The sequence below is a fragment of the Schistocerca gregaria genome, chromosome 4 (genome assembly GCF_023897955.1).
Source record: "Schistocerca gregaria isolate iqSchGreg1 chromosome 4, iqSchGreg1.2, whole genome shotgun sequence".
Taxonomy (NCBI): Eukaryota; Metazoa; Arthropoda; class Insecta; order Orthoptera; family Acrididae; genus Schistocerca; species Schistocerca gregaria.
The window spans coordinates 560,700,293-560,711,334 of NC_064923.1; the positions used below are offsets into that span (position 1 = coordinate 560,700,293).

An 11,042-nucleotide genomic window follows, 5' to 3' on the forward strand; every position below is an offset into this window, starting at 1 on the left:
GGAGAAAACTGGTTAAAGATTTAGCTCTCGCAATGTTACGTAAAAAGACAGAAGAACATTTTGCTGGAGGAACTGATGCAGCCACCAAACACTGACCAGAAAGTAAAGACGTGAAGGCTTCGATTCACATGACGTGGTGCTTGCCTCAACGAACAGCGTGTAGCCAAACCTGCATTATTCTTGTAGAAATAATAAACAGCTAATTCTGTTGCAAATACGGAGGTTTATTTAAGCCCCTGTAATGGTGTAAAGCCTAAGAAACTCGTTCGCTTGGAAGGCTCAGAAAGTGCGAACTGGATGAAGTCGCGAAAGGTCTACAGCAGCTTATGTCTGTATCGAAATAAATCCAAAGAGACCAAGAGTGAAATTAGTGGAGATCGATTCTACTGTCGACACAGTCTTCAAGACCGATAAACACTGAATAAGTAAACAGATGCTTTCCTCATTTCCTTCTCATTAACTGGTGTCTAGATTCGATCATTACAATGAACTTGGATCCATCTAACAACATTAGTCACGATGACCGACTTCAATTAACTCCCAATCATAATGATCAGAACGCCACTGGGGCCTGACAGGAAAGTAGATGGAACCTAATACAGCGACTGAAAATCGTACAAGAGGTAAACTGTTCAAGTATTCATTAAGTCGAAGACCTGTAATACAAATAAAGCCGTCACACAAAACAGTCCATACAACGCAATACAGTCGTTCATCTTCCAGACACCACACATGGAAGATGTGTCTAATCTTGACTCTCCCCACTGTAAGTCCTCACCGTCACCCGTCTTTCCTCCATGACAGCCGGCAGCTCGGCAGTGGCGTTTGAGATGCCGATGTAAGCAAAGTCGAGGATCCAGCCGTGCAGCCGCTGCAGGTCTGGTGCCACTGTCTCCGGCAGGTGGACGAACGCCTCGTCCAGAGTCCAAATGTTACTGTCCCTCTGCTGTCCAGCACCTGTTCTCAAGTTTCCCTGTGAACCATATCCACACATTGGTGAGTTAACGCCGTTTAATTCTGGTGTTTAATTCCGGCAGAAAAATAATAAGGGTACACAGCAGAATCTTACTTGTGAATTGAAGTGTTTCGAGGATCTCAAGCCCCCCTTGACAGCAGAAGAGAAGTTGCGGTAGGCTGTGGTCAGCACTGGCAGTATGTTGTCGAATGAATCACTGACTCCACTCTGGATGTTGATAACAGTGTATTCTATGCCCTACTGCATGTTGCGAATCATCCTGAAAGTCATAGGCTGAGTTTCCTGCCTGGAAGCCGATTCCGTCCGTCATACTGCCAAGGCAAGAAGACACAGCGGCTATCATCGTCTCCTTCATGGCTGTCCCATTCACGGAGTAGTATACTATGCTGGGAGCAGGGATGACGCGTGTCGCATTCACGAAAGCTCCCTCCAGTGAGGTTGCGTCCCCTGTGGGACGCCTTGTCGCTCACATTTCGATGAGTATTAGCGGTCGCAAGATAAATGCTATCGGATATTATTTGCTTAAAGGTGAAGTATTCACATACAGATAAACAAAGGATGGTTTAGAGATCCCACAGCGCGTGCAATAACAATGCTATGGCCCGATTTCGATTTTGATACAACCGGATATTTGTCAATTGAACGTTCATAGATGATAGGTTACCAGCTTCTCTTTCAGGTCCCGGCGGGCCATTCAGTGCTGACTGGCCAAGATCTCTCAGCAAGGTATGTACATGGTAGTTGGTTGCATATGGCTACAGTCACTGTATATTAGACAAAATATCAACTTTACCTAGTATTATTAATAACATCGAGCTCCAACCACTTCCTATCAATTCTCTGCATGGCAATGCTTTCGTTGCCTTTCCTCTACTTATCTATCACAGACATTTATTTCATCTTAAGTTTCACTGACATACTACACAATTCTTTTCCACCCAATCTGCTGTCTACCTCGACTTCCGACGCACACTCTCATTGACTTTGATTCACACTTTTTTCTTTCTTTCTTCTTCTTTTTTTTTTTTAGGCAATGGCGTTCCAATCCTAAAACTTGGATTGTCAGGACTACAATGTTCCATGAATGCACGTCTCCCAAACAACCCGCAAGTCCGACAAAAATGATAAGCTTACACTTGACGGAACAAACCTGGTGACTTACCATAAACCGGCTGCAGGTGTACAAAAAGACAAAGAAGGTCTGTGGTGGTTGAGACAGGGTGCCTGTGGATCATCAGTACATGACGTTGACACAACCAAGGAGAATCCAAGTGTTCTCTCCATTAAAGTGAACCAAGGCGAGAATGGACTCTGAAACCTTTTCAAAAGAACCATTGGGTGCAAGCACAAAGGCGTATCTGGATAACCAGTGTGTCAGAGTTAAATCCGCATTCATGAACAGTGGTGCTTTCTTTCAAAACTCTCCCAGACATCCAGCTTTAGGTTTCATTTGGTTCCCCGAAATCCCTTAAGATCAATGCCAGACATTTTTCCGTTCTCCCATTCTCCACTAATCCTTTCTTGTGCTACACCTTGAAGCATCGTTTATTCGTCGTCGGAACATAATGTTCCATCTATTCATCCTTGAGTTTGTAACCTAATCATTTCCTCGTTGTATGCCATATCTTTATCTTCAATTAAGATTATTGTTCACAGCTATCATTGTTGAGGCACTCTTCTAGGACCCGTCTGTGATACGATGCTTTTAAAACTATGTGAGTAATGTTGTGGTGGAGGGATAGTTATTAGAATCATACTAGGCTCAAACGTTGCAATGAATTTGTACCCATTCTACGCTGCTGATGAGGTGAATGCATTGAATAGCGTATGTCACAATGTTACCGTACAGCATAGATTTACTGAATGGTGAGTCGATCTTTGAAGGACGTGACATCATAACTAAATATAAATGGCAAGGTGCAGTTTGTTTCTGGATATAGCTTGCCTGGGGAGACGGTAAGGCAGACGGCTGCAACGACAACAGCAAACGTGGTCTTCATGTTGAGGCTGTAGGTCTCCAAATGTGCCTCTCGCTATTCTTCATTTCCTATATATAGGAGCCGGCATTCTATAGCGTGATACTGTGAACGTCATAAATGTTTTCATTAAATTAGTGAAATCGTTTAGTTATCTCTCCCTCAGAGTATGAAATGACTTAAGTTTAGATAAAATTACTTAACCTTCAATTTTTTATCTGACATTTTCTGTGGGTGATAGTTTCCTGATAACAGTAGTGCCGATATACGGATGGCTATCATCAAACTCCATCTGAATTGACTAATGGAAAAATAATGCTTATGTTATCGGACAGACGTATCCGTATGAATGAATTTTAAACCTAATAACAAGGATTACCAACTTGTTTGTAAAATATAGAGACAATGACGCATATACAGTGAATGTCGTCAGTCGGCTGGTTTGATTATGTAAGAAGTCTAGACTTGCTCTGAAAGGGATCGCTCGAGTTACCAGCTGCACTTTAGCACAAATGCTGGATTCTTCCTGATCGAGCATATCGATCAATATTAGTTCATCGTTTTTTATATCTCAAACTTGACAAATACAATGCTGCATCTCTCTCAACGGGAAGATCACAATCCCCTCAAATGAATGACAGTTTTGCGCTCCCAGTCTTACACATCATGTCTTAACTTCCGCACGGGAATGTACAGTTCATGGTTGAGGTCACCAGGTACCACTACTAGAGAATTTCTTTCCCGTTCTATTCGAAAACAGATATTTGGGAAAACGACTTTCTACAAGCCTCTGTACAAACCGTAACTGCCTCCACGTTTTCTGGGAAGTTCTTAGTGAAATGTACGTCGGTGGCAATAGAATCGTTCTTCAGATGGTGTAAAATATAGATTTTTTTAAACTTCCACAATAGTACCTTGCGAAAAGAACATTGACTTCCCCTCCAGGAATAAGAGCGTGCAGACAGAACCTACCGATAACATGTCTAGCAGCAATCTCTGAATAACTTCTGAATGTCTTGCTGTAATCCCACCTGAAGGGGAGTCCAAATAATAGAGCAGTACTTACGAATGGTTCTCATTAATGTTCTTTAAGCCATCTCTTTTATAGACGAGCTGTACTTACTAAAATCTTACCAACAAAACATTGACCATTCACCTATCCTATTACGATTCTGACGTGCTCGTTTCATTTCATATCACTTTTCAGCGTAACGATTCGGTATTTACTCGAGGTGGTTGTTTCAAGTAGCCCACTACTAACGCTGTATTCAAAAGTTACAGGATTGTTTTTCTTTCGCATCCTCATTAACTTCTATACTTACAAATTGGAGAAAGTTGCCATAATCACACCAACTACAAATTTTATCTAAGTCATTGTAGCCTCTTGTAGTTAATCTACAGCGTCAGTAGCAAACAGTCGTAAATTGCTCTTCAGATTGTCCTTCAGACCAGTTATGTATATAAACAACAAGAGCGGTCTTATCTCACTTCCCTGGAGGACTCCTGGCCATACCCTCGATTCATTTTGTAACACTCCCCATAGTATTTGGTCAAACAACCAATCTCAAAAGCTGTGTAGGGAGTTGTAGCTTTGTTCATCCGTGGATATATTGGTCATACGATTCATGTATACAGGGATTGAACACTTTAAAAGTCTGGACGGGTCAGGTAACCGACGTGCCTTTACAGCAGTAACCATCCCAGCATTTATGTGAATTACTTCACGGAAATTATAAATCGCGGGTACCTGATGGAGATTAGAGCCTCCACGCTCCCGAACGTGAGACCAGTCTCTTTAAATCAGAGAAGTCTCATTCTCGTTATCCCTGGTATAGAGAAGCATTTTGTTTCCACATTCTTGCAGAGAAGTTATTTCATACTGTAAGAAGTTAGTGCTACACTGTTCTTCCATTTCAAACGTCCATACCCACCAAACGTCTTTATAGGGGTAACTGATGAGTAAATGTACCTACAGTCTGTGGTTAAAAGATATAACGTTTTGAACAGATCTTTATAGTGATCCCAACAGCAGATTTTAGGGTTTTTTGTTATGAAATTTCATCGTTGTTCGAAAATCGAATTTAAATATTGTGCATTTGTCCCAATAATATACTGCTCCAGTACACTTAACATACGTATGGAATGAAGAGGTCATGACTGTTAGACACGCGGCTTTAAGAACAAAAGAGGCTGAAGGCAACTGTTTCCATGTACATTTGTGTATTTACGATGTTCATTTGAGAATCAATAATCATTATGAAGTGTGTCACAGTGATTTATTTACAGTACGTTTGTTGTGTGGAATTCAGCAACATAGACGAGCTAGAAAACCACATGGACCACACCAAAACAAATCCCCATCTGCTGAACCTTGTTTAAGAAAATACAGCTACTCTGATCATATATAAAAATGAAAGCACTTTAGAGTATTTTTATTAATGAAACAACTTATGAAGTGGCAGTAAATATTCAAATGTTCTTGTGCTGAGTCGAGCAAACGACATGATGTTGGTCCAAGCACCTATGTAATATATATATATTAGCCACCTGAAGATGGGCACGGTAGCACAACACTGGTTATGGCACAAAAATAAAACATTTAAAAAGTATTTGTGGTTGGTTGCGCCCTACATCAACTATCATTAACGGCTACAGAGTTCAGAAGTTACAACATGCGTAAAATAACATTTAAATTGTCAAGTCAGCATTGCAAACGGTTTATACATTTAAGAACCGAAAAGTGAGGATTATGAAACTAGTACATGTTGCAAAGTTGAACGAGACCTATATCACTTTTAATGTAATCCCCAACAACATTAAGGCTAACATTAAGAGCCAGAGTAAATCTGCACAGATTCTCAAAACTAAGTATGAAATAATGTGGTTAAAAACTGAAATCTGGTCCCTGTACATGGAAAAAGACATACTAAATAGGTAAATATACAAACCGAATCTGGAACTTAGGAACCAGATGCAACCTGCACCCGCATGCACATCTTACACAACATTAATTGACAAATAACCAAAAACAGTTAATTATATCCATGAAACAACGAAAGAAAATTCAGTCAGTTAATTCAAAATTAACATCTTATCCTACTGACACCCCCCATCACCACAGAATTTGCGTTTTATGATAGAACAGCAGACTCTGCCAGCATTCTACTTGATGGAACTGAACTTGTTTACTAAATAAAGGTCTCAGACATAACACTGTAGCAAAACTTAACGACAAAAACATGGACGAATTAGTTTTCAGAACAAAACTTGCATGTGACATTGCCAAACTAAGCCATTGTGAACAAAATACTTTAACAGAATGAGATTTTCACTCTGCAGCGGAGTGTGCGCTGATATGAAACTTCCTGGTAGATTAAAACTGTGTGCCCGACCGAGACTCGAACTCGGGACCTTTGCCTTTCGCGGGCAAGTGCTCTACCATCTTTTTTTTTTCTTTTTAACCTCTCGAACTGTAGCTACTCACGCTAACCACGGGACCACGGCGCCCCTTTTCTTTTTTTAATTAAAACAACCATATATGTACAGAAGCACAAAAACTAATATTGAAGTGCTGGAACTGGTTCAACACGAAATGTATCCTACATTAGACTGAAGAATACATTTCAATATAGTGCCATTTGTAAGCTTACAAAATAGAACATTATAGTAAACTGAAAATAGCCTCTTTAGTCCAGTCAGAGACGTAGAACCGAAACACAGACATATATATAATTGATTGTCTTAACTGGAATGACAGTTCTGTCATTTGATTCATAACCGTCCAAAGCTCAAAGTCATTTGGAGCACACAAACGGATAACAAGAGATGCACAGGAACATAAATTAATGAAAACGTCATAATGAAGTTTATAACACCAATGAGAAGTCGGGAATAGTCCTAGGATCTGGTATAACCCCTTATTCGTTGTGTATTTTGTTCGCTACATAGTCTTGCATGTTATTTGTGTGCTTACCGGCATCGAGAATTACCCTACGCCTTGTTTTTCAAAAATTATGTCTAACATGTTACAAAACATCTTCCTGAAATTTGGGCAACGTTTCATCTTCCAGCGTGCCGTTCTCATGTAAGCCTCGAAACTAATGAGATTATCTTCACTATTGTGGATGATGATATATGTCACAAACTGTCCTAACATCCACATCACGGTGTTGTTCATGGTGGCGGGAAAATGTTTCGTGTCCGGCCAGAGCAGGATGTCGGTGCAGTGGCTGGCTGGGCTGCTGCGGGTAATCAGGTCCAGTCTCTGCTGCACCCATTTCCACTTAGTGAGATGACCGCCACAAGTGAAACGATGGCGTAAGGTGTCGACTAAACCACAGCGGACGCATTTATCACTGTCACTTAAACCGATTCTATGCAACCTTTCATAAGTGGGTATAACATCGTTTACCACTCTATACCACGTGGACGCCACTTCAGCAGTGTGGACAGTTAAACTTACGTTGTCCCAAACTGCCTTCCAATGAACACTCGGGTATTTAAGTTCAATGGGATTCCGGACTATAGGAGATGTCCATCTTTTTAATAACAGGCGCGTCGTCGGTAAATCCAGCGTTAAATAATGTCCATCAATATAACTTACTTCAAGAAAAAACTGCTTGACATGTCGTAATTTGTAATGTATTTTACCTACATCAATGGGTGGATGCATATCGGTGGGTTGTAAGGTTCGGAAGAGCCAACTGGTTACGCTGAGAGGTTCCTTGTCCAACAAATGGGTGATTCGTTTAATATATAAAGCAGTACACTTTCGGTTAATGTCAGGCATGTTTAGTCCGCCGGCCTGTCTGGAAGACGTCAGCGTGGTGTATTTCACTTTGAATAGATGCCCTTGCCAGATAAATCTATTAGAGAGTTTCATCACGTGTTTGGCCTGCATCTTGGGGACTGGAAAGAGTTGAGCCATATAGAACGCTTTACTGAATATATAACTGCTGAGGAGTCGTATGCGTTGGAGTATGTTAACGGACCGCCAATTGTTTTCATAGATGGCACCTTGCATTTTATTGGTGACCTGCTTCCAATTTTTTGCATTCATTTTTAGCGGGCATTTGTCTATAATCATCCCCAGAGTGGAGTGGGTTTCGACACGCTTCGCCCAAGGTATATTTACTGCGTCGAATCCTCGAATGTTCACGAAGGTGCATTTACCGGCGTTGATTTTAGCACCGGAAGCACGACAGTACTCGTCTACCGCGGTCTTGAGGGTTGATACGTCTCCGTCGTCGCGCAATAACACTCCGACGTCGTCGGCGTAAACACGAACCACGAAGGACGTCCCGGCGATCGAAAGGACTGCAAGTTTGTCATGAACAGAGAGTAAGAGCGGCTCGAGCGACAAAACAAATAACATCATGGAGAGAGGGCTCCCCTGCGGTACTCCTCTTTGGACCTCGATGGGTTGAGTAAGCTGTCCATTTACGCTGATTCTGGTTGTAATGCCCGTGACGAAATGTTGCACGACATTTATAACCCGTTGCTCGAAACCACAACGCAGCAGTTGCTGTAGGAGGTACTCGTGGCGGACGCGATCAAAAGCCTTGCAAAAGTCGATAAACAGCAATGCGAGATTCACGTTTGTGACTGACGCTATGGCTATTACATCTCTATATCACGAAAGGGGCGTCATAATAGTGCGACCAGGGATGCATGATTGATGGCTGTGAATCACTTGCTTCATTAACGGAGACAATCTGCTGTTGAGTGCTCTGGCGAAGGTTTTGTAATCAAAATTAAGTAAAGTAATAGGTCGGAAGTTATCTAAGGTTTTTCGGTGTTTGCTTTTTGGTATCAATACAATTCGAATTCGGCCTTCCTTCATTTCGGCCGGCACGTCACTCCCTCACATCACTTCATTGAGAACATCTGTAAATGCGTGTCCGATTATGGGCCAGAAGCGCACATAAAATTCCCGTGGCAAACCATCAGGGCCAGGGGATTTATTCGATGGCGAGCCAGAAGCCAGTTCAAGGACTTCGTCTGGAGCAAAATCGTGTACGACCGCCGAGTTGTCCGCAGACGTGACTACGGTGGGCAGAGCACTTACGATATCGCCGCCTTCATCACCATATGTATCGCACTGCGAGTACAGATCCGTGAAGTAGCGATAAACTGCAGAAAGAATATCACTCTGTCGGGTCAAACGGAGTCCATCATCTGTGTCCAGCTCCCCGATAAAAGCTCGCTTGCGATGGGCACAATGCTTTATGAGGTGATACAACGATGCAAGTTCGTCCTCTTGAAGCGATTTTGCTTTAGATCTGATCTTCAGTCCTTCGAGCTGCGTTCGCTTTATGCCTATAAGCTTCGCCTTTATTTGTTTGATGGTCGTCAGCTGTGTGTTGGTTGGTGTCGTAGTCGCATACAACTCTCGCAAAACTGTTTGGTAAAAATCAATCGTGCGTTTGACATCTTGCGCCCGTTGCCAACTGTAGTTTCTTAAGGATAATCGCATTTTCCGTTTGACCACAGCATTCCACCAGGCTATCTTGATCGAATATCTGCAGCATTGCTTGAGACAGTCTGCCCATGTCGTGGAGATGACTTCTTGTAGCAAGGCATCGGCGAGAATAGAAACATTTAGGCTCCACGGAATCCTATGCCATTTAGTATGCTGTTTGGCCAGATTTATCGTGACATAGAGGGCGCAATGGTCAGAGAAGCTAGCCGGAATGACATCGGCGTCCAGAACATGTTGGAAAATGTTCTCAGAGATGTACAAACGGTCTAGACGGCTACATGTGGTGGTGGTCAGGTACGTGTAGCTTACCAGGGTAGGAAATTTTAGTTCCCACGCATCCTTCAGGTGCAGGTGACGCACCAGATCATGTAGTTCCCTACAGTAATTAAAGTTTGGCGATTGGTCTTTCCTGTGGATCACGCAGTTGAAATCACCACTAATTATCAACTGGGTTGGGTTGCGGCGTAGCAAGTATATGATGTCTTGTTTGAAGAAGTTAGCTCTTTCTGATTTTAACGTCGTTCCTGATGGAGCATATATATTGACGAGGGTGACGTCAAAAATTTGGCAAGCTATGCCTCTACCGGAGTCCAACATTTAGATATTGCTCACTGGGATTCCGTCTCGTGATAGAATGGCTGTACCTGTACCCCCGTCCGCCACGGTGTTTACGATTGTTGCAAATCCTGATACATGAAAACGTAAAATGGACACTTCCTGTAACAGAACTATATCATCTTCGGACTCATAGATAAATTGCCGTAGCATTGCTAATTTTAAATCTGTCCTAACTCTATTTATGTTCAGGGACAAAAACTTATAAGCTTGACTCATGATCGTCCGATACTTGTGGGTGATAGGAAGCGTAGGAAGCCCAGTCCATCTCACCGCCGGACTTCGAACCTACATCCGCAGGTTTTGTACCAGTTTTTGCGCTGACTTTACTTTTTGAGTTACTTCCAGCCACAGAGTCCTTTGGTTTAACTTCATTTTGCCGTCGCAAAGTCGTCCGAAGTGTCATAGAGGACGGCGGAGTCGGCGAGTCATGGCTGTAAGCAGTATGTGAATGTCCTTGCTTCGGAACGGGTGACGGCAAATCCGAAGATGCGGCTTCAGTAGGCCCACTGTGTTTGTTTGGAGCCGCACTGGCTGTTTGTATACAGCTGTCCGGGTCCTCGTGTTGTTTGGAAGCAGTTTCGGGGTTGCGCCTGTTTATGTTATGCTCTTCACCGCGTGCATCATCTGCTGTGTTTACGAGTTGCAGTTGACTGACTGTCACCTCTTGTGTGTTGGCCACCTGCGGCGAGTCGGCAAGCGGCATCGGAACGGATTGCTGTAAACACTCGGCTGCACTCTTATTGACAGTTTCTGCATCGGGCGGATGAATGGGAATTTGGCGGGTCGTAACTCCGCCACCCGACACATGCGTGTCCTCTGTGGAGGGCCGTGGCTCCGAGTCACCGGTTTGATTTTTTACTACCTGGTCACCGGAACCACTACCGTCACTTATAGTACGTCGTCGTTTGTTACCGACAGATAATGCAACAGCGGTGACTAAGGGGTGACTGGCCACGGGTTTTTGAGGCAAGGGTGGGAAGGTGCTGTTACC

General features: G+C 42.9%; 1 protein-coding gene across 1 annotated transcript; it reads right to left on the reverse strand.

The window, feature by feature from the left end:
• Positions 1 to 632: 632 nt before the first annotated feature.
• Positions 633 to 10,754, reverse strand: LOC126267815 (uncharacterized). The gene is made up of 4 exons (XM_049973121.1): positions 10,707 to 10,754; positions 1,070 to 1,213; positions 779 to 973; positions 633 to 656 (listed from the first exon to the last, which is right to left on the reverse strand). Exons 1-4 carry the CDS (start codon positions 10,752 to 10,754, stop codon positions 633 to 635), a joined length of 411 nt encoding a protein of 136 aa, XP_049829078.1.
• Positions 10,755 to 11,042: the final 288 nt, after the last annotated feature.